The 24,417-nt window shown below is 29.4% G+C and overlaps 1 protein-coding gene across 1 annotated transcript in view; it reads right to left on the bottom strand.

Moving 5' to 3' along the window:
* The window catches only part of LOC110283236 (uncharacterized), a 160,886-nt gene that overhangs the window by 82,318 nt on the left and 54,151 nt on the right, over nucleotides 1–24,417 (bottom strand). Inside the window, exons 29-41 of the mRNA XM_087156878.1 lie at nucleotides 23,919–24,065; nucleotides 22,143–22,271; nucleotides 21,918–22,046; nucleotides 19,522–19,623; nucleotides 17,890–18,012; nucleotides 17,160–17,303; nucleotides 15,984–16,124; nucleotides 14,695–14,865; nucleotides 12,761–12,934; nucleotides 9,054–9,176; nucleotides 6,972–7,100; nucleotides 5,749–5,817; nucleotides 5,576–5,647 (exon numbers count right to left, since the gene is read on the bottom strand). Coding sequence (XP_087013004.1) covers nucleotides 5,576–5,647; nucleotides 5,749–5,817; nucleotides 6,972–7,100; nucleotides 9,054–9,176; nucleotides 12,761–12,934; nucleotides 14,695–14,865; nucleotides 15,984–16,124; nucleotides 17,160–17,303; nucleotides 17,890–18,012; nucleotides 19,522–19,623; nucleotides 21,918–22,046; nucleotides 22,143–22,271; nucleotides 23,919–24,065 — 1,653 coding nt within the window. The remainder of the gene's footprint in view (nucleotides 1–5,575; nucleotides 5,648–5,748; nucleotides 5,818–6,971; nucleotides 7,101–9,053; nucleotides 9,177–12,760; nucleotides 12,935–14,694; nucleotides 14,866–15,983; nucleotides 16,125–17,159; nucleotides 17,304–17,889; nucleotides 18,013–19,521; nucleotides 19,624–21,917; nucleotides 22,047–22,142; nucleotides 22,272–23,918; nucleotides 24,066–24,417) is intronic.

The following is a 24,417-nucleotide window of genomic DNA, read 5'->3' as shown; positions in this document are numbered from 1 at the left end:
TCATTATTATTTACTTTACTGATTTAATGTTACTTTCCTACATACTATGTTGCTGTTCATAAATTTTTAAGGGCGAGTTGGATTTAAAGAAAAAAAACTCGACGGGATATATATTTTTTTCGACAGCAAATATTCATAATGAAATGAGTAATTTCATTAATAAATTTTGGTTTTGATATTATGGAACAGTATACTTGCCAATACATTTATTAGACCGTCACCTCCAACTTAAGAGATAGCGCAAAGCAAAGCTCAGTAACTCACCCACCAAGGTCTTAGAACTGTGAAACACCGTGTCAAGAAATAGGTATTCTTCTCTCTTCTTCACGAAATTCGGTTTCACTCAATTGGTCACAATAGTGTCGATATTTTTCGGTATTTATTGAGTGACGTAACGATATATTTCTGTACATTGTGCTTCCATATTAATTGTTTATAAATATTTTTTGCTTGATGATACTTTATTTTATAACCGACGTTGAACAGCTGACCCAATTCTGAGTTTATGACTATCAAGGTTCAACTCCATAGACTTGCATCAACCCATGTGACAAAGGAACTCCTTGATTAAGCATTAGGAGAAACTAGCCTTCGTAGAGGACTTTTTGATGGAAGTAACCTGCATTTGTTTTACCTGGAGAAGAAAACTTCCCGTGGTTATTCCGACGGCAAGGGTATGTACCCATGATCCGTCTACGACTGGGGATATTTCATGTCAGCACTGTGGTCAGTGCAATCCGGGAGCAGAATTCCTATCCATCAGCTACAGCTGAGATTCGAACCTAGATCAAATCATTGGAAGGTGAGAGCTCTATCCCCATGAGCCACCATGAATCGCGTGTCGATATTTATCTTATTCATGATATATCATGATGTATTTGTAACATCGTTATCGTTATAATGAAAAATATCGATATTTCGCTTATATATTATGCTTTATTGTGTATCGCCCAAGTCTAGTGGGGTGGTACAGCATTACGTTATGGTTCAGCATATCAATATTACGGACATTGATGTTAAGCTTTTCACGCTATGGGGAAGCATAGTCCAACATTATAAAGTTTGTTACAAAACTGACTGATATTGTTGTAAAATTTGATTTTATTTTTAAACAGCGTACTTTCATTTTTGATTTTGCCATCTCACAATCCTAAATTATTTGAAAGTCCTGCGCGCCTAAAGTATTTTTCTGTTTAAAGCATTAATGTATTTAGTTTATATCATGCATTTTCATCTAGGCTCCATATACAAATTAAGTGTTTTGTATATCTACTGAGTTTATTTTTTTAAATGCAGTTTAGTATCAAAGAAATTTGAAATTAAGCACATTTTCTTAAAAACATGAGTTTTCAAGAAAATGTGATTTTTTAAATAATTTATTTCTGTTGTTGTTCGTAGTAAATTGTGTTAAAATTCTTCCGTCTTAATCCTAGTTTGCGTTACACGATGGATTTGGCGGCATTGGCAATGTCAGGGAAGACGATAAAGTTTCCAATCTGTAGCAGTAGATTTGGTGAAACATAAATTATTTTTTGTTGTTGTTAATAGTTGAGTTTCCACTGCCCGGTATATCCTACAGTTATATTCTCTTTAAGGTTAAGCCCCACTTCTCGGTTTAGTAACAGTTTGGCGATAAGTGTCATTGCGGCATCGGAACCATTTTTCAAAATCGCGCCAAGATTGCAATATTTTATCATTCTTTCGTCAGACTCTTTCCAACTATTCAACGTTCCTTTACGCAAAAAATGAAAGAAAGAAAATTTCTAGAGCGAATTATATTTTAAACTTCAGTATTTCAGAATTTTTTATTTATTTTTATTTTATCAATTTAAAATTCTAGCTAAACCAAGCCATTCATTGCCGAATTTTTTTAAATTATTTCTAAATGAGAACAGAAAAATCGAGAGCATTTCTTACATGTTTTTAAAAAAACCCGAAATTTTTAATATGCACCCTCGAATCGTGCATATTTGCGCAGATTTCATCTCAAATCTAGGAGTTAATCGTTCTGTCAATTCGCGATCGCAACGAACTATAGGGGGCGTTGTTGTATGAGACGCTTACCTGCGATTTCTATATGAACCGTCATTCAGTTACTCTGGAGACGTCGTTAATGTAGCGTGTAGCATTACAACGTTCCTTCTTTAATGTGGCTTATTAAATTTAAAAAAGAAAAATGTTTAATATCCTTTCTTGTACAACCGAAAACAAAATGGTATCTCTTTTCATTAGAGAAGGAACATCCAAAACACATCGGAAAAATATTTGTACATTAACAGAAAAAAATATGCATATTCTTATAAGAGTTAAAACCTAATGCCCGAGAAATAGTATTACTAAATTTAATGATATGACATGAAAGGCCCATTTAAACTTTACATTCTATAGTTTTAAGAATCATATTAGTTCAAAAATTAAAATGAACAAAAAGTATACATAAGCCTCATAATTTTATGAAATTTAATTTTGTAAACAACGTTTTTTGACAACAATTTTTATCAAAAAATTTCAAGTTTCAATAAAAATCATTATTTAGAAACTAAGAAACGTAAAAGAAAGAATGCTGACGAAACAAAAACAAAAAAAAAAAGACAATTCTTTTTTGTCGCCATTTTTAGTGCTACGAATATTCGTCTTTGGGATTTGCCAAAAACAAAACAAGATGCAATTTTATTTTTTCAGGAGGGAAATATTTTACCGAAAAAACGAAAATGTACCAATTCCCACAACATAAAACTTTATCTTGGTAAACGTACGTTTTGGAAATGTTATTTCATTTGGAATCTTATTCATCAGAGTTCGTGGCGATATGATTGTTTTGAATCTATGCTAAACTCTATATCGGCTCATTTTCCACCGAAATCCGATTAACTATTTTGATTTTAAATAAAGTGTTTTATTTTATGAATTGTCGCAAAAATTTTAAGTGTAGATTAGCGGCACTTAAAAACCGCCAAATCTGTATCGGCGGTGGCGTTAATACATTAGTACCGAATTTTTATTCCATACTTTTCTGAATCATATTACTTCAAACATTGGAATATACAAGAAGTATACATAAACACATAATGTTATACCATTTAATTTTTCAAAAAAAGTATTTTGAGAACAATTTTTATCAAAAAATTATAAACTAAAAAACTGAAAATAAAGAATTCTTAGGATAAAAAAACGATTTTAAGAATTCTTTACATTGAAATAAAAACTTTCATATTGTTTCTTTTTTTATTATTCTTATAGTTCTTAATCAGACGTAAAAACCCATTCTGTAGTGTAGAGAACCATCATCAAATGAAAAAAAAATATTTACAAGCAAATTTTTTATTGTAAAAATCATTGCACTTACCTGATTTATGATTCCCGGAGAATTCCAAAATGATAAGTTCCTTGTTTGAAAACTTTATTCTCAAATAATAGATACATAGTTTATACCTTCATTACTTTTAGATAACATACTACACAGCAAAATTTTATAATTGATATGAATTTGAATATGTAGCTAAAAACAGAATAGCTGAATTCTAGTTGAACTTATTCTTTCAAAATTAAAAAAAACTTACCAAGAAAACGATTTAAATTAATTAAGAATCAGCAGAAATGGTACTATTTCAAGTAACTTGGATAATTTTTTATTGTTGTTTTCCGAATTATATGGATACAGAAATATATACTATTCTATAACTATTACAATTCTGTATGTTCTGAATTCATATTTATTCACTGGAATGACGAAAGCAATGTTGACTTCACTTTAATTCGTAATGAATTGAAGACAGAAGAAATGCATTTTACCTTAATACACACATCTGTAACAGTATCCGAAATCGGAAGTCATCAGTTGCAAGTTTGTTGATAATAGAAATTAAAAATTATTGAGGAATTTTTCTTCAAATGTTTGGCGTGTTCTGTTCCTGAAAGATTTACTAATATTCTGGAGATTTTTTTCAAGTTCTTCGGCCTTTTCCTTAGGGAAATTTTGTTTCCTGTTTGCTGCTAAAAAATGGCGTCTGATTCAGTCAATGACTTTGATGGAACTAAATGAAAACGTGATAAATTAATGTCCGATATTTACAGGCTCCCGCTAGACGGCGTACTCGAGCGTTGCGATCGCTAATTGCAGAAATTGCAGTGAAATAGGAATAAATGCAGAATGAAGAAAAGTTTCCCATCTCTCAAATTGAAACATCCGTCTTGGAACCTGTATTCTCATTGTTTTAGATACATGATAAAATATTTGATAAAATATTTCGACTGCTAAATACATAGGCCATAAAAACACAATCACTTAGAGTTATTAGTCATAGAAGTTTTATTATTGTTACTATTTCCTTCCTTTTTTATTAAAACAAGGCGATATTACTGCATTTCCATTTTTTTGCAGTGTACAGTGACTTGCCAAAAATAGAATTACATTAAAACCCTATAGGTTTACAATTTCTTATACAACTAAAAGTTTATAGGAAAGCACAGGATTAGCATCACCAAACAATACAAAAATTTTTTAAAGAAAGTCAGCATGATATTAAAAGTACTGATTACATACACATACTGGACGCATACACCATACACACCTCTCTCTCTCTCTCTCTCTCTTTATATATATATATATATATATAATGAAAGAAGTGACCAAGACGCCAAATTCCAAAAATGCCATAGACACTAAGTAGCTGAACATTATATTGGACAGGAAAAGCAAGAATGACGTGCAAAATTTAGCAAAAATGATCATTGCATAATTTTTGATATCGCTTTAATAAATAGTGTTACAATAAACCTGTGTTTTTAAACCCAATTTCATTGACTGTTACTATGGATGTAAAAAGAGGTGAAAAAAGAGCTAATGAAATTAAAACTATAAGCAGCTGATATTAGTAGGTGATTCTGTGGTAGAAGAACGATTAGAAATTATAATTTTACACAGGTTTTTTATATGAATGTCAATAAAATTATCATGTATTCACTTTTATCAGCCAAGCATAGACACAGATACATCAGTCAATCTTAAATACGATTATCTTTTGTCCGAATATATATTTAAAATTAATTTCATGTGAGGCGTGATAGACAAACTCTTATATCCCAGAAACACTTAAAAACACAGAAATTTATAATAACAAACTGTCATGATCTGTCACTGTAAAAAAATTTGGATTAAATTACAATAAAAAGTACTGGCATTCAAGGTACCAGTACTTTTTTTACCGTGAAATCCATGTGTAACAGGATATGCTACGGAACAAAAAATGTGATATACTGAAATTTTTACAGTAATAAATTCCGTGATGAATCAATCTACTTAAATAAATATTATTGTAGCGGTATTAAATTTTACGATTTTACAAAATGATTTTACGTATGAAGCACCCAAAGCGCCAGTTTTTAATCCAGAGTTTTTTACAGTGTATGATTTACTAATAGGAACAGAAGATATACTTCTTTTTTTCTGCAAATTTCGGATGTGCACATTAAAAGAAATATCTATATTTGAATTAAAATGGGACATTAACAACTTGTAAAAACAATGATATGCTTGAATTTTAAAACAATACAAAAAGCTTAAATAAATACATACATCTATATCTTCCTCTTCTATATCTGTGTTGATGTCAGAATTCTTCTTTAAGGTCTTCATTTCGGACTTAGCCTTATAAGGGAAATTAAATTCAGATTGAGTTGAAATTTTTTTTATGTACAATAACGAAATTAACACTTAAAAATAAAAAAAGAGAATAACTAAATACATACATTTATGTCTTCTTTTGTTTCCTCTTTAATGGCAGCACTCTTTTCAACAATGTTTGTTTCCACTTTGTCCTAATTAAGAATAAAATTTGTACTTCTTCTACAGTAAGTGAATCAGGACGAATTTACCAAAAGTGCAAATTATTACCTTAATTCAAAAATGGGTAAAAGCGAGACGGAAAAGATGAAAAGCTGGGAGTAAAACCATTTCAGTTTTAACATGCTTTAGGGAGGGATAAATCTATTCCCTTTTCCAACTATTCACCATTATCTACTTTTTCTCAGGAAAGAAACCGTTTTATCTATAATTGTAAGAAAAAATCTTGGTAGTTACAGAAATTTAATATTTCTCGAAAAAAATTACTAGAATGAAATGCCTTTCGGACCAATTTTTGCTCGTTTCCGTCTTGGTATATAGAGACTTTCAGCCCTGAATTTAACTGATTATCTTATTCAGCAAAACACTTTTTAGTGGTTGAAGACTTTTTAATGCGCTTGTTTTAGTTATTAAATATTTAACTGACTTTAAACTAAGTAATTCGAGCTCTAAAACAATGAGATCTTAATGAGTTATAAAAAAAAACCAAATGGTATGAAAACATCAAACTTTCTTTAATTTTGATATTCTGTCTCATCCGTCATTTGTTCAATATTTACCTTGAACTATACGAAACAATTTTTTACGGCTTCATGGCTCGGATATTAATTTTTTTCTTTACATATTTACAAATATACTCTTGGCAAATAACATTTTTTTCATTTTCTCTACCAATAATTTACGTAGAGTAATGATTTTTGATAAGTAATGCTTTATTTTGCCGTTATATTTGTCACATGAGCGGACCTGTCTGTGAAGAGGTCAGGGTCTTGCGTCAGAAAGGTTCTGGGTTCAAATCCCGGACAAGGCATGGATGTTCTTTCATTCTCTGTACTGTCTGTCCTTACTGTGAGAGCAACTTCGGCTCACCTAATATGGTGCCCCTAGAAAAATGGCCAACAAATCTGCCCTTCAGATACCTGTATGATTTAGGTCATTCTCCAGGTGGGCATTAGAAAAAAAATATTTCTCCCATGAATGACCTTTACAATTTTGTATTTAGGTGTATTTTTGCACTTCTTCTCCTACATGCGCAATACATTTGCCCAAGCACAATTATTATAGAACAGGAATAATAAAAAGCATTTTGCGTCAAATCTTTAAATATATGTATATTTACAGTTGTTACCTTCTTTAAACTTTCCGCAAACATCTTCACATTTTGGGATTTCTCTATTAATTCTTCAATTTCATCGTTCTTTCTTCTGATGTTGATATTTAATAATTGGATGCAAGTCGAAATTATTAAAGAATCCTGCTGCAATGCCAGAAGAGAAATTAATTAATTAGACATTTAAGGTTTGTAAGGTCTAATCTATTGATTAATTTTGTAACTAGAAGGATCTTCCTGATAAAATGTTTAAAAATATAGTTTTCTCGTAGCGAGTGGTACGTGTTTGTGACAGTGAACTATATTTAAAGAAATTTATAAAGTTTTAAGTGACATTTTTGGGGGGAAAATCGAGGTCATGGGTTGAAATTATATTTTAGTCTCATTTAATTATAAAACATTAATTGATTTTTCAAATCTTTTCATTTCAGAGATTTCTAAGAATGAAAATACTAAATGACAATCTTTGAGTTTTTTCGGAGTGGAAGAATGTTCCAAAAGCATTTGGTTGACGGATAACCTTAAAAAGATTCTCTTTTGACAGCATTATAAAATGCCTTGAGTGCAAAAGCTACGTGAACATTTCACCAAAATTTTAAGGATTTATGCATTTCACAAATCGGAAATTTTCAAGTTATAAATAAAGGGAAAACGCAATTATTATCTATTTTTATTAGGAATTGCCAGCGATTTAACTTCTACGATAACGTTCTCAAATTCTCTAAAAGGTGACTTAGAACCTTCATTCACTCAGTATTTTAATTATTAGTAGACCGAAGAAAAGTATGGTCAAAACTGCGGGGTTTTCGTAAAATTTACCATGTCTCTGGCTCTATGAGAACATCAAAAAACTTGCTAATTTTTTTCGAAGATTTTGGTGAAATTACGAATGAAATATTGTTCTTATATGTGTGCTAAAATTTTATAATTTTATCATTGTACTATAGAGTGTGGCATGAAAAAATCATTTATTCGGATAAATTTACTTTTCAGTTTTGTATTTTTTGCTAATTATGTGGCAAAAAGAGTTATGATTTTAAAACCAGAATTACTGTAAACTGTGACCGTTTGAATGGAAAAAATTACCAAATGACTGGTTTAAATTCCGTATATTTTAGTTTTTATTAACTGAATTACAGCTTTTTTTTTATCAGAATTACCATACAGTACATTAATTTTATCAGAATTTGTTTTTCTCTGAGTAGAACTTCAAATTTTCATACACATTTTTTATTTTGAAGTGTGTTTTATCAATGAAACTGTCCATGGTGTATGACATGTATAATGTTGGTAAAATCTGTAATGTGGTCCTCACCATCAAGTATTACCATGTAACAGGCAGTAACGTTTCCGAAATATTAAACTGATACAAATTTTTAATCAACAATGTTGTCTCTTTCAACTAAATAAAAAATTAATAACACAAATGTGCAAATTGACAAAGAGCGCCTGTTCGACGAAAAAGCGATCTGCACTATAAGATTTATTAAATTATTTTTAAATAATATTTTTAAGAAAAAACTTTCGAAAATGTCGGTAATTTACGCGAACATAACATGCATTTATAGGAATTTGATGATGTTTTTCTTTAGTCACTATTTTCACTAATTTCATACCATTCAGTCTGAAAAATAAAAAAATTATGAAAATCACTTTAAAAACAATTCGTATTCAATCAAGTTTTTAAAAAAATTAAAATATTTTTACAAAAAAAACTTAATCGATTTATTTTTTTACTCAATATTACAAACGTTTTATTTTCACTATTATTGCGAGAAAAACAGAATATCTCTTATTAAAATTTAGCCAAATATTTTTATTTAAAGATTAATGCTTTATATTACGCACTTCTCTATATAATATGCTTTCAATAACATAATTAGTTTGAATCAGCACAATCGTCCCATTCATGATCTTTTAAATTTGAATCAGTTATTTGAATTAAGAAAAAAGAAAGCTAATACGAATCAAAGCATTTTATGTAGTTCTTAGGAGAGGAAAAAACATTTTGCTTCGTATTCCTGTCTATTTTTTTCTACACGTATGCTATAGTTTGAACCAATATATAACTAGTTAGTTATTTTCAGTTATAGTACTCACTGTGGAACTTTCGAAAATTCCTTTCAGCATTTGAAGTTCTTCGTCCGCATCTTTAACTCCTCCTTTAGCTCTCTCAATGGTAAAGGAGCATAACTTCTTAATAGTTGTAAAAACATCATTCAACTAGTCAAAATGTTTAACAAATCAGCAAGAGTTTGAAGCAATTAATGTAAATAAGAAATATGCTTAAAATAAATAAAAATGAACTCTATCAACTTTTTAATTCATAATTTTTAAAAAAAAATATTTTCACATCAATATTAACCGAATCAAATTACTTAATAACCACAATTTAACATAATAATTAGGCAACATGCTAAATAACACAACTCTTTGAGTTTTTTTTAAGGCTATTCAAAAGTACATAATATAAAAAGTATAAAATATTTTATTTTAAGGCTATTATAAAGCATTTTGGGGCTATTTATTAGAATTATAGAAAGGCATCATTTGTTATCGTTAAAAAAAACTATTCTTCATAGGCTGCGCTAAGAAAAAAAACTGAAAAATAAAGACATTCCATTTAAATCATTACAATAGAGGTATTAAAATTCATTTATAATTAACATTATACCTTCACTTTGTATATTGCTGAGAAATATCAGTTTAAAAAGATCAAGCATTCAACGTTCCTTATTGTATTCAAAAAGCAGTATTTTTTAGCCCAAAAGAAAAAACCCCATAAGAAAAACTTTCATTATCTAACCAATTGGAGCTATGCGGAACGATAAAGGGACAACTACTGACTATACCTGCAGCAGAGATAAATATTAACCTTACGTTTTTTATTTTAAATTTAATATTAAGAATTATAAATTTATATTTTTATTTTTAAATTTATAATTTCATTCAAGTAATTTTCTACTTTAATTTTGCAATCGATAAAATTTCGCAATCAGAGTTTACTTATATTTACTGCCCAACAAATTTTCAATCAGACAAACCTCAGGAGTATACATAATATACTAAAAAAACTAAAAAAACATGCGAATATTATAAACTACATTTCAAAATACTGTACAGACATTTACTCCTGACAATAACAGCATGCCTATGCATTACTAAACGTGGTCAGAAATTCTCACAACAAAAATAACAAAACTGTTAATTTCAATCCTGAACCATATTAATAATAAAGCCTTTCAAAAATTGTGAAATATTATTATCAATTCACAACTAGCCTATTATTATCAAGTCCATGCATTTCTTGAACACAGAGTAAAAGACTCAATTTAAAAAGAAAAGTCATGACATGCATGGATGCTACCTTAACTGGGTGAGGTAGGCAGCAACCTCGACTCGAACCGCGTAGGCTTCTCTAAATTTTAAAGATAACCTAATCGTCCAAGTTTTGTAAAGGAAGTGTCGAAAAATTCGTTAGCGTCACATCAGGTATGAGATGACCTCACCTATGCCTAATTGTTGCATTACTTTGAAATAAACTGAAAAGACAATATTGGTCTAACAGAATCATAAGCAGAATATTTTTTGGGGAAAATTAACGCTTGTAGAAATAAATAAGATGAAAAAAAAAGAATGACAGTAAAATAAATTAAAAAATATTCTTTTTGCTTTGATTATAAAACGAAATATAAAAATATTTAAATGAGAGTATCTCATAAATTATTAAAAATAATGCAACATTGATAATTATCTCGCTTATATTACCCATTTGTTTTGAATTTTATTCTATTTTATAACCATCGTTGAACAGCCGACCCAATTTTATGGGTTTACGACTACTAATGTACACCTTGTAATTTTGAACCTTATCTGTAAGGCAAGGGAACTCCTGGATCTAGTATTGGGAGAAATTTGTTTTCGTGGAGGACTTTTTTAATGGAGCCAACCCACATTTGCGTTACAAAGAGAGGCAGACCACAAGAACCTCCCACGATTAGCCTGTTGGCAAGGGGACTCTAACCCATGATCCGTCTACCACTGAGGATATTTCACGTCAGCACTGTGGTCGGTGCAAGCTGGATCCGGAATTCATATCGACTGGGATTCGAAACCGGTTCGCCGCATTGGAAGGCGAATGCTCTATCCCCTGAGACTTCGTGGCTCATCTGTTTTGATTTTTTACATATATATCCGTTGTTGAAAAGCCGACAAAATTTTGGGTTTACGACTACAATGTTCAACTTCGTAGCCTTGTAATTTTGAACCAATCCAGTAGACAAGGAAACTCCTGGCTCAGTACCCCCAGAGGTATTGATTTGTTATAGGAACGTGGAGGACTTTGCGACTCGACAGATTTAACGTGCATCAGTCACCATTTACTACACGGTGAGTCTTCGGCCGGTGGGCATTGAACCCACGAACTTTCATACATGAGTCCAGTGCCCTACCAACCAGGCTATCCCGGCCTTTAATAATGACATGATCTGTATTGAATTTTATTTTATTTTATAACCGTCGTTGAACAGCCGACCCAATTTCATGGGTTTACGACTACTTACGTTCAACTCCGTAGCCTTGTAATTTTGAACCAATCCAGAAGACAAGGAAACTCCTGGATCAGTACCCCCAGAGGTATTGATTTGTTGTGGGAACATGGAGGACTTTGAGACTCGACAGATTTAACGTGCATCAGTCACCATTTACTACACGGGGAGTCTTCGACAGGCGAGGATCGAACCCACGACCTCTTGGATATGGGCCCAGCGCCCTACCGACCAGGCTATCCCGGCCTTCTGTATTGAATTGTGATTTGTATAGTTTAAAGAATGAAAACGTTTATTCCGTCTCCTAAACCAAAGGATAGATACCTTTTGAGTGCTTGTTTACCTCGCCTGTAAAATTTGCTATAATTGTTATTCCTTTGCCTTAAAACTATCGTTCTTGACCGCGGAGTTCTTTTTATATCGCAGATTCTATTATACATAAAGATAATTACGAATCCAGAAAAGTTTCTTATTCACACTTCAGTAATTTTATTACTTTACCACAATATCCTAGAATTAGTTGCAATTTTAAATCAATTTGATTTTAAAGTTGTTTTCTCACTTGTGCATAAACCAAATTTCAAAAACTTTGAAGAACTCATAGCTGACAATAATGGGAGACATATTTATTGAACTTATTTTAAGCGTGATCTTTCAGATACTGGACAAACCAACCCTTCCTCTTCAATTTAAAAGTTATAAAAGAAGTGTTTGCTATTAGACTGAGATATAATACTAAACCGTGATACCATGCACAGCTGGATTTCTAACCACATTTAAGTTTTCTTCTCCCAAAATTAATCAACATTGCCCATGAGGTGCTGATCTAGATTTCTGGGAATTATTTCAGATTTGGAAAACTCTGATAATTAATATCATCGACTTTCTAGCATCCCATTCTTCCCAAAAGATAGGAAATCGATTTTCTTTTAATTCTGCATTTTGACATATGAGGGGTTCTCACCCCCCCTCCCCTCCAAAGTACACCCACATATTTTTTTCCTCTTAAACCTGTACTTTTGATTGACATCCTTATCCGATCTTGTTTCCATTTCCTATTGAATCTATCCCTCCTTTCTTTACTGTAACTTATTTGTAATTTTATTCCCATCTATGCGTTGTCTATCATCTATCATTTTGTGTTTCAACAATGAAGTAAATTCTTCATTACAGAACTAAAACAATCAGATTTCTGTTTTATGTGGCATTTGTTTTCTTTTCACGTTGTTTAAGCTTGGTTCAATAAAAACTGGGCCGTACCTTCTTCACTTTAGCAAAGGATTGCTCTCTATTCTCTTTACCTAACTCATCAACAAACTGCTTTGTTTTCATCTCAACATCATTCAAGGAAACGAGTTGTTGCTGAATGTTATTGATTTCTCTCATCTTCATTTCCATGGATCCAATTATAAGATCTTTACAAACTGAAGTAACCTATAAATATAAATTGCAGTTAGTGTTCAGTTGGGAAAGAAACTAAAAACAATTCATAAACTTTCACTATAATTTTATGTATCTTTTAAATTATGTAATCTTAAGTTTTATTCAAAATTAAGATTGTTTTTTACACCGTTTTTCATAGTTTAGGAGAGGCAAATCTTTTGGTCTCCTTACCCGTCTTCACCCTTGCTCTGAGTATATCGAATACCTAACCATCAACTGAAATTCCTTAAATAATGACATTAAGAAGTTTAAAATCATCTTCAATTAATTATAAGCAAAATAGTTTTATATCCGTCGTTGAACAGCCAGCCCAATTTTCGGGTTTACGACTTCTAATGTTCAACTCCGTAGCCTTGTAATTTTGAACCAATCCAGAAGACAAGGAAACTCCTGGATCAGTACCCCCAGAGGTTTTGTTTTGTTATGGGAACATGGAGGACTAAACAAAATAGCATCATCTTTCGCCAAATAGAATTAACCACTCATCAAAATTTTGACCAATATAATAGAAGTTTTGAATATCAAATAAAGCTTTACACCGGATGATAATCGTTCAATTAATCAAATTATAATCGAGCTCCCATCGGTTCTTGACAGCTTCAAGCTGAATTCACCCACAACAGAAGAAGGAGTATATAAAAGAATAGCATAACACCACTGCTTTTTTTCACCTAATTTTGATAAAATTCCATATTTTCGTCAATTCTGCATTTTTTTTTTAATTTTAATAGTTTTTTTTAAAATTTACCCTAAAATTTGTCTATTTCTGATATATTTTATATTCTATCAATTTATTATTTTTTAAATTGACAAAAATGACGAAGTTAAGTGTGTTTTAACTGCAGCAGGCATATTTAACTCGTGGTACCAAAGTCACCAGCTACATCTTCTCCCAAATTTTTCCATTCTAGATAATTCCGTAAATTATATTGAAACCTTGGGTGCTGTCTCATTATCTCTACACAGTCCAATTAAACTTTAGATCATTTTCCGGCAAAAATAAAGTAACTGTCTTACACTAAAATTTTTCAAACTTAAAATTTGATTTTCTAGCTCAGTGGTTACCAACTGGAGGCTCGCGGGCCACATCCGGCCTACGAAGCCTTTTTTGTGGCCCGCGAACTAAAATATATTATTTGTCCTTTATTTTGCTGAAAATTTTCGTAAAAACTCTGCTTTATGGGTTTAAAACACTTTTCTTTCGTTAAAAAAAAAAAACTAATTTCTTCGCTTCTGTGAAATTTAACATACCAAAGGTGCAAAAACAATTTTTTCTCAGGTAAAAATCTACTTCTTATTTTAGTCTGTAATTCAATACCTTTATTTTGTACAATTTGATAAAAATATGACAGTAATATTTAATATTTAATGTTCCTTCAAATATAAAATTCTTATAAAGTGGCGGCCCGCCATTTGACTGGTGTTTTTAATTGCGGCCCCCGGCCTCATGTAAGTTGGAAACCCCTGGAGCTAATTTTGGTTTCTCTGAATACTGAATGAACTAAAAATGCTAACTCGTCTTGATAAAAAAATTGATTTATTGATTGAAGAAATTGATTAAAGAAATATTTCCAGAAATTCTTTAATATTAAGTACTTCACTCAAACCAATTCCAACGAATCAGTATTTTTATGGAAATTGGAATATATATGCATTTTATTTCTCTGCGAGAGAACGAAAATTCCACATTAAAAAGACGTTATTCTTATATTTTAATTAGCTGTTCTAGATATGCTTGGAAGACTATGTACCTCAGATCTTAAATTTTCGAGATATCCAGGCTCTGAATTCAGGTTATTCATCAATGTTTTTTCGTTATTCTCTAAAGAACACAAGGCTTCCTTCATTGAAGACAAATGTTGTTGTCTCATTTCTATGAATACATGAAACAGTTCTCTGTATTCTTTAGCTATTTTAGATGCCTGAAAAAAAAGTTTCTGTACGTAAATAAATATTAAGAAGTAAAAGACAAAATTGCACTGAGAAAAAATTATGGTAAAACCTATCAGAATATGATAAAATGTACTGTGTTTCTGGTCCTATGAGAACACCAAAAAAGCATGGTAATTTGCCAACCAAAGTGCATTGCAAACGGTTTTTAAAAAATTGACTATAAAATATGGTATTATAATATGCGAAATAATTTGGTTGGTAAATGAGATTAAATTTGTCTTTTTATGGTACCTTCAAGCACGGCATAAAAACCATTTATTTGGTTAAGTTTGTTTTTCAGTTTAATATTTTTTACTAAGTGTGTGGTAATAAGAACTAAAATTTTAAAAACCAGAATTTCCGTTCAACCGTTACCATATGAAAAGTAAAATTACCAATTGAATGATTTAAATTCCGTATATTTCTGTATTATTAACCAGAATTATGTATTTTTTTCTACCAGAAGTCATTACCATGGTAGTACAATAATTTTACCAGAATTGTTTTCTCCTATAGCTTAACCCTAAACTATTTTATTTTGTAAGCAAACAAACTACCCGGTAAAGAAATTTTTACTCGTTTCCTATATTTATACTATTGAGAATAGCTTTCTGATAATTAATATTGCTCTTTTAGTTCTAGAATTTTTCCACCAAAGCAAAAAGAAGGGAAAAAAATGCATTTAATGCTTTTAATGAAATCCGGAAAATGTTCTGCTTTAATACTAAGCAGAAGCATTTTTAAATGAAGGGGTAGCTATAACTAAACTATTTCAATAAATGAATAAAATTATTTTCCTGACTTACTTTAGTTAGATGCTTACTTTAATTGATAACTTACTTTAGTTAGATGCTTAAGGAAGCTAATTTCAACAAGCTCTAATTTATGAACCTAAACTTTTTTTTAAAAAAATTCAAAATTTAAATATTTTAGCATTGAAATATGATGTAGCATTAAAATGCACACTTGTTTGTAGCATTAAAAAAGCTGTATGAACACATTTAACGTTATACAAAACTTAAAACAAAGTTTTATACAAACGTCAGAGTATAGATTAACTATATCAACTCTTACATTCGATTTATGAAAAAGAACTGAAATATTTTACTTCATATTTGATTGTGCTTTTCTCTTGTTCCTCAAATGATAGTTTCGTCATTATTTTCTCGGATGCCAATTTCATTTCTGACTCCCCAGAAGTAATTGCTTTAAGAAAGATACCTTTACAAGACAAAACACTCTGCAGAGCCTAAATACAATGAATATATGTTGTTTCGGTATCAGATAACTTGAAAATAATTATATGAATACAAGTTGCGCACTTTTTAAGTATTAAAATTTAAAAAAAAAACATAATGCGAAAGGTAGTGGAACTTTGGAATCCCCTCGAAAGAATTTGCATTAGAAAGTAAATTTCATGGCACGAAACTTAAGTAAAATTGGAAAAGATTTAAAACTTTGAACTATTCTTGAATTACAGTTTTTAAAAATTTATGTCACTCACTTAGGGGTGTGCATTCCGTGAATAGGGGTGTATGGAAATAAAATGTTACATATTTGTATGGGAACTATGTACTTAGAAAACAGAAGAAATAATTTAATCTCTATAATTCATATTTTAATAAATATTTCTCTTAAGTGGCACCATAAATTCAGAAATTTTTCTATGCATTGGAAACACTATAGTTATTATTCATTTTGTTAGATTAAGCAATAATTTAAGTAGTTTTATATCATTAGTTATACGTTAAGTATTTATTTATATTCATTTTGTTGGGTTATATTAAGTAATTAATTAAGTAGTGTTAAATAGTTAGTTATGAACGAAGATTTGGATTAATTTTTTATCCTTTCTAAAATAGCTATAGAAATTTCAAACATAAACGTTATAGTGTCTCATATTGCAATACTAATTATTGGGCACGGAGCTTGTTGTTTTGAGCAATAGCGTATATATGTTAGACGAAACTCAAGTTATGGATCTATTAATATGTTAGTGAAGAGATTGACATTAAAGTTTAGGTGTTTACAAGATAGTTTTGATGTGTTACTAAGCTGGTCGCCAAAGATGGCTAGTAATTTTATAAAATAAGCGTGGAACAAAAATCTTCAAGTCAGACTGACAGTTGTTATGAACGATGATATGTTCATGAAATTATGTTCGATAACATATCAAAAATGTAGTAACAAGAAACAAGTAAAAACAACTAGATTTTTCTCAAGCGGCAATGTATAACAAAGTATTTTTTTCTTAATTATACAAACAAATAGTAAGAATAGTTACTCTTTGCACTTTTTCTTTAGTTTTCTTTTTCTTTTCGGGCATTTTTAGCTTTTCTAAATCTATTAGAATATTCTCCATGAATTCATTTTTATTTTTAACAACAGTAGCAACAAAACTTTTGCATGAGAGAAGAAATTCAGAAACCTACAAATTAAAGGCATAATTTGATCATCATTTTACTATGCAAGAAATTTTACATAAACTAAAAAAAAATATTAAAACTACCAGCAGAAAAAAAAATCTCGATAACTTTAAATTAGCAATTTACGTTGTCAAATTCATCATTTAAACGTTTGAATAACGTGTGTATAACTCTGTAAAATCTTTAAAAGATTAAAAACTTCAAAAATCAAATATATATTTCTAGCTGAATTTTAAACATATCTGCACAGCATCTGCAATTATCAAGAAATGTTGAAAAAAATCTTCCTCTTTAGAATAAACTATAAATACCTAATAAGTAGTTGACTGGCAGTTAATTAAAATTTCGTAGAAGGAATTTTAACACTATTTTTTCAAAAACAACATTAACTTGTGAAGTCACAAACCAAAAGTTTTTTCAAAAAAGCAAATAGTAGGAAAAAACGGAAGCGTTTTAAAAAATTTAATTATAATGATTTATTTACAAAATATTTTATTTTACTATTTTACAGCTATTTTACAAAATATGATTGACAAAAAGCACTGAGTAAATACAAAAAAAAAATAAGCAGAAAAGATTTAAAAATACCTCCTTCATTTCGTCATAATTTTTATTGCCATCTTCTTCTTTCTCTTCTGCATCAACTTCAGCAATAATGTTTTTTATTTCTTCCATAGTGAGCTTAGTAACATCAGAGGTCTCGTCTGGATCCTATTCAATATTATTTTAAATTTTTTGGATTATATTTGTCTATCAAATAATTAATTTGCGAACTTAAAATAATCTTAAAATATATTTTGATATCAAAATTGCTAGGTGCAGTACTTTGAATTTCTTTAAGTCCATTTAGACTGCATTTATTGGAAATAAAACTGGAATCTTATTTATCTTCGTGACTATATGACTTATTTATCTTCGAAATAGGCATGCTTTTTGTTAAACTATATGCTCAAGTTCAATAAAAGAAGAGAAAAAGATAAAACCAACACTATCATATGAAACTCTTATTTGAAAAGTCGTTCAAATTTATTTATTAAAATAAAATAGAGTTACATTTTCTTTACGTTAATGCTTATACGAGTCATTTCAATCTCATTTTTAAAAACTATTACAACTCCAACTTATTTCTGCTGCCAAACTCTGCTGTCATTTCTATTTGATTTTTAAACTGAGTACATCTTTTGCTTACTTTTTCTGCCAAAAGTGTTTATACCAATGGGGTATGAGTAGCAATAAGATAAAATAACAAAACGAAGAAGAGCAGATAAGAAGCGTTTGCAATGGAAATAAGGTGAGAACCCAGGTGAGCAAGTGCAAGACACAGAAATAAAAATAAAATGTATTTCAAAAAATTTGAAATTAATAGGATGTTAGAAAGAGCATTAATAAAGTAATTAAAATGTTACAAAACCTGAAATGATTTGTAGAAATCAATATCAGAGGCTTAGTAAAGAGCAATGTAGAATGATTCTAGCAGAAAGTACAAAAAACGCGGGTATCCTCTATTTCTTGCTACCTTGTTTTTCTTTGTTGCAACTTTTTTTGTGCCGTAATTTTCCTTCTAGACATTCCTGTTTTTTTTCCCTTTCTTTTAACACTGATAGATATTTTTTAATATACGTAGAACCGTAACTTAAAACAGCCTCTTCGGTAACTTTATTTACGTTGCATAACTTCGATACATAGCACAAAGTTTGCCATTTCTTTATTTGAAAACATTAATTAATTATTTAAACTCTATTTATTTAAAAATGAAAAAAATTAAAACTGTTCCACGATTCCAAAAAACCTTTACTATATTAAGTTTTATACATTTATTTATTTTATTTATTGCTCGCACAATTCCTGAAAATCAAGATTTACAATAATCGTCACTTTCAAAAATAATTACTAGTTGCACTAATATTTTTATAATCATTTTTGACGAGCTAATGCTGCAATTTTTTTTGCCCTGTCACAAATTATCTTGCCGATTTTTTTAATCTAACATAGCTCCAAAATTGTTTTGTCTATGAAATAATATTTATCAGTATATTCTTCGAAATAATATTAATCAGATTCATCTTAAAATCATTTTTATGAAACTAATTTCACAATGCTATAATTCATTTTCAGACCCTGCTACAATCTAAAATTATTAAAAATATAAATGCATTAAACCAGAGAATATATTTTTTTATGCCTACACTTTTGCGATGAAAACGAGTTAAAAAAATTTACCCTCTCAGTTAAGTTTTCAACATTTTCCGACAACGAGCCAAAATCTTCTAAACTCATCTCTTTTATAAAAAGATCTGTTAAAGGTTTTATTTGATGGGAAACCTGAAAAATTAACGAAAAATAGTGAAATATAGAAACCAAAAATCTCCAATATTTATTTATAAAAAATTTTACGTTGATAAAACAAGATTAAAAATCAGAATAGAAATGTATAATAATTCCAAAAATAGAAATGTATAATAATTCCAAAAAAGTATTGTGAATCACGTGTTAAAACACTTTTTACATATTGCCAAACTTAGACAAATTAGAAATTAAAAAACTACTTTTTTGTTATTATATATGATACTAAAAAAATGTTACTATTATATAAAGAATTTCAGCCTTTGAATTTTATATATTTAGTTAGTGTTTCGGTAACTGGCGAGCTGGGAAGAATAATTTTGTAAAACTGACTTTATTTTAGATCGATATATTTATTTTAAAAATAGATTTTTGTGAAAATATAAAGGCGTCTAAAACAATAACCGTATAAACTAATATCCAACACCAATAAACCAATTTTTAAAGTATAGAATAAATGGCTTTTTATTTATTTCATCTATTCTACCTATGTCAACTACTTCTAAATGTGTTTTATATATAAAATTGCTTCATTATATCATGTTATGAATGTGCATTCCTTTTCCCATATTGATGATGAGGATTCTTTTTATATTTGCATTATGATTATTTCAGTGAATGCATTTTTCATTGATTGACAAACAGGAAGACATTCTGATTTAAGTACATATTTTCATAAACAACAGTACGAGTTATAACACAATACACTCAATAATCTCTATATCATCTTCAAAATGTAAAGAAAAATTATGAATGAATTTTTGCGTGATACAGAAACTACATCACTATGTTTGTCTCATACCCTATAAGTTAAAGTTTAAAATATTTTTTATTTATTTGTTAGTTTTAAAAACAATTTTTTAATTTCTTTTTGTTAGTTCATAAATGAGCAGAATTTTTTGTTCAATTATTTATTTATTGTATCATAACCAAACAGGACAAAATTCTATGTTGCATATAAGAGTTTACCAATCGGAGTGATGGAATAAGCCTTGCTAACAATTTATTAGTCAAAACATATTTTATCTTCCTTACAATTTTATCTTCTAACTTCAATTAACTTCTGCAAACATTTTTTTCTAATCACTAAAACATGCCTTAAAGTCGCGTTTGGTAATGCCCCAGAGTTCGAAAGAATTATCTTTTATCCAATAGTTAGACTCAAACCAATGACCACAAAGGAGAAATTTCAGCCTTGGGAATGATGAGTTAAATGATGGCCATATCTGGATAATACGGTACTATTGAGGCTACATTGACGATTGCGAGAAGATTGCTCTATTATGATTGAAAACCCATGAGTTTTTAGTTTTTCAGATTGTTTTCCCCCAATTGACGCTCAAATAATTATCTTTACTGTCTTCTGAACGGAATTCATTAATCAGACAATCAAATTAAGCATTCGACATTACCTTAATTTTTGAGTTACTTTGGCAATGATCTTTTAATAAATGGTAAATGAACAGAAGCTAATGAACTTAGTTTTAATTGAGAACTAACCAATTAAAATGTACTAGTTACATAGATTGTTGTCTAACTCTATTTATATTATTAAAAGTTACCATTAAAGGTTACTAATATTAAAAGTCACCATTATTAAAAGTTGTCATCAGTAAAAGTAACTATTTTTTTAAAAAACGTCGTGGAACAGCCGACCCAATTTTGGGCTTACGACTACTGATGTGCAACTCCGTAACCTTGTAATTTTGAGACCAATCCAGAAGGCAAGGGAACTCCTGGATCAAGTATTGGGACAAATTTGTCCTCGTGGAGGACTTTTTGATGGATTGATGGAACTAACCGCATTTGAGTTACATGGGGTGGAAAACCACGAAAACCTCCCACAGTTAGCCTGACGGAAAGGGGACTCTAAGCCATGATCCGTCTACCACTGAGGATAAATTACGTCAGCACTCTAGTCGGTGCGACCCGGGTTTCGATTTTGAAACGACCTGCGATTGCTGGGATTCGAACCCGGTTCACCTCATTGGAAAGCGAAAAGCTCTATCCCCTGAGCCACCGCTGCTATTACTAAAATTTACTATCATTAAAAGTTATTTGTGCCAATATTGTGGTGCTGCTTAAGTCCGTATTCGTTCAGAAAATCCAAAACAAGAAGAGGTCTTTATTTCAAATCTTCCCTCTCAAGTCGGAGAGTATTAAACTATTATTAAAAACAGCACAACCATTTTTATAAACTTATATAAACTGAATCTATTCTTTTCATTTAAAACATACTCTAGAGCTCTACTTTTATGAGAAATATTACTCACTCCACTGCCAAATTCTTTAATTAAGTCGGTCAATGTGATGAGAAAATTTTTTAATTTTGCTAAAGATTTTTCTTCTTCTTCAAGAGCTTCTTTTAGAAAAGAACCAATGTTATTATTTACAGTCGAAGTCTAAAAGTAGGCAGGAAAAATTAGAAATCAAGTTTAAAATTGCAACGAATTGTACTAATTGTATTAAAGATTATTAAAACTGATAAGATATTTTACCTGTGCTGCGATGTTTTCTTCAAATTTAGTCAAAACTTCTATATAGTCACACATTTTTGAGATTTGCTCCTTCGTGCTTCCATGAAATTCTCTTAAGATATCTTTTACTTCATTCAGTGATTTAACAACCTAAAGTACCATTTTGAAATAAAATAAATTTTCAAAGTTAATATATCTAATAAGTTAATTGACCATAAGCTACTTCAAATGAAAGAATTGTATTTTTAGCTAAAATGTATATATTTAATTTGAAAAACCATTATTAAACTATAACTCGCATTTCAAAAGCTGTTATTGAATTTTTATTATTCTATATTATTAAAAATTTAAATATGGTACACAAATCTCTTTAAATTCCAAATGTGAAGGCATACCTATCGCTGAAAGCATGTTTTAATTCCTACCTTAAAAAATCTACAAATTAATGAGATATTATTTTAAACAAAAAAGAATCCTATTAAGTAAAAACTTTTGCAATTTTACAACAATAAGTGCAATATTATTAAAAAAATAAAGATTTTTTCCTTAGAAAGAAAGGAGCATAAAAGAAAATAGTTAAATAGTCACTGTAAAAATTCCGGATCAAATTAAAGTAAAAAGTACCAGTACATTAAGAGTGCCAATACTTTCTTCGTAAATCTGATAAACTGTAATTTTTACAATGATAATTACCGTAAAATCACTGAATCACTTTAATTAAATAAATACTACTGTAAAATGGGTTTTCACGGTAAAATGAACTTTACGGATGATGCACCCAAAATGCTGGTAATTCATACCGCAATTTAATCCATAAATTACAACAATACAACTGTTTAGTCAAGATAAATGGTTAAATTAAATTAAATTGTAATTAGTTTAAATTATAATTTAATAATACACTCAGGGACAAAAAAATTAGTGCACCAAGAAGGAGTCGTCAAAATGAAACGAAATTCTACATGCGTAATGACTACTTTGATCTAAGTAAATGATTAGAAAATCAAAAATTATCGTTTTTCTTTGATTTTCTAATAATTTACCTATATCAAAGTAGTCATTACGCATGTAGAATTTCGTTTCATTTTGACGACTCCTTCTAGGTGCACTAATTTTTTTGTCCATGAGTGTATAAAGCATTTCAAAAAAACCTGTTGCGAAACCAGACCTGAAATTATTTAAAGTTTTCAAGACCAAACTGTGGATAGTAATTATGTTGAAATTAAGAAATTATAATTATATTAAGAAATATGACAATATGAAACGACATTATGAAGCAACGTGAGAAACAAAATTTGTGATAAAAATGTTTTAAATAAAGTGCACTAATATTAGGTTGATGAAAAAGGTTCTTTAATGTTGAAAGTATGCTGAAAAAAGTTCAGCTAAGAAAAGTTCAGGCAAAATGTTAAGCTAAATGAAAAAAAGACTAAAAACTAATAACATGATCTAATTTTGTTTGTGTTGTTCAAAGTAAATTTTAGTTGGTAAAAAACAAAATCCCACACTTGCATTTTCTTCAATTGAATAAACAACTAAAGAAAAACAATGATTTAATAGCATATCTATTAAAAACGTCTTTGTGTTCTTATCAAATACCTAATATAAACTTTATGAAAAATGCAACAAAGAAAAAAAAACTCAAAAGCATTTATTAATTTTTTTTATTTAATTATTATTATTTTTTGATCAAACCAAAATCTTATTGAGATTACTTATTAAGATCTGTATAAATCCTTTAATAAGAGGCACCAAAATAAATGATCAATAACCTAATACACTTTCAACTAATATTACCTTATTTTCATCTTCATCAGTTTTTACTTCATCATATTCAGAACTGAAAAGCGGTTTCATTTCCTTTTCTATATCCTGAAGTTCGCTGGAATTCTTACTAATGGAAAGATTATAGATCTTTTTGCAGGTTGATGACACATTTATTAGCTTTAAAAAAAGTTTTAATTAGTTTTCAAATGTGAATTTGCAAATTCAAGTTTAAAGATTTATTTTACAAATAAGCTTTTTATACAATTATTCCATGAAAGGAAAGGATTAATAATGTTATTATCTCTGATAATTTTTAAAAAATTTTTACATATAAGTATTTTTCCAGTCCTATATTTTATAAGAAGCTATAGAAAACTGCTCCACGTAGAAGTTGCGCACTTTTGCATAGATATAAAAAAATAATAATTGCAAAATTAAAAATAATGCGTACATTTAAGCTGTCAAAAAAGGAATTAAATGAAAGGAACACAAAAATGCCATTTTGAAATGTGCATAAATGAGTTTTTAT

This window comes from Parasteatoda tepidariorum, chromosome 1, assembly GCF_982258835.1.
Source record: "Parasteatoda tepidariorum strain Cologne lab strain chromosome 1, Ptep-v5.0, whole genome shotgun sequence".
Classification (NCBI taxonomy): domain Eukaryota; kingdom Metazoa; phylum Arthropoda; class Arachnida; order Araneae; family Theridiidae; genus Parasteatoda; species Parasteatoda tepidariorum.
This window is presented reverse-complemented; position numbering and strand designations above follow the sequence as displayed.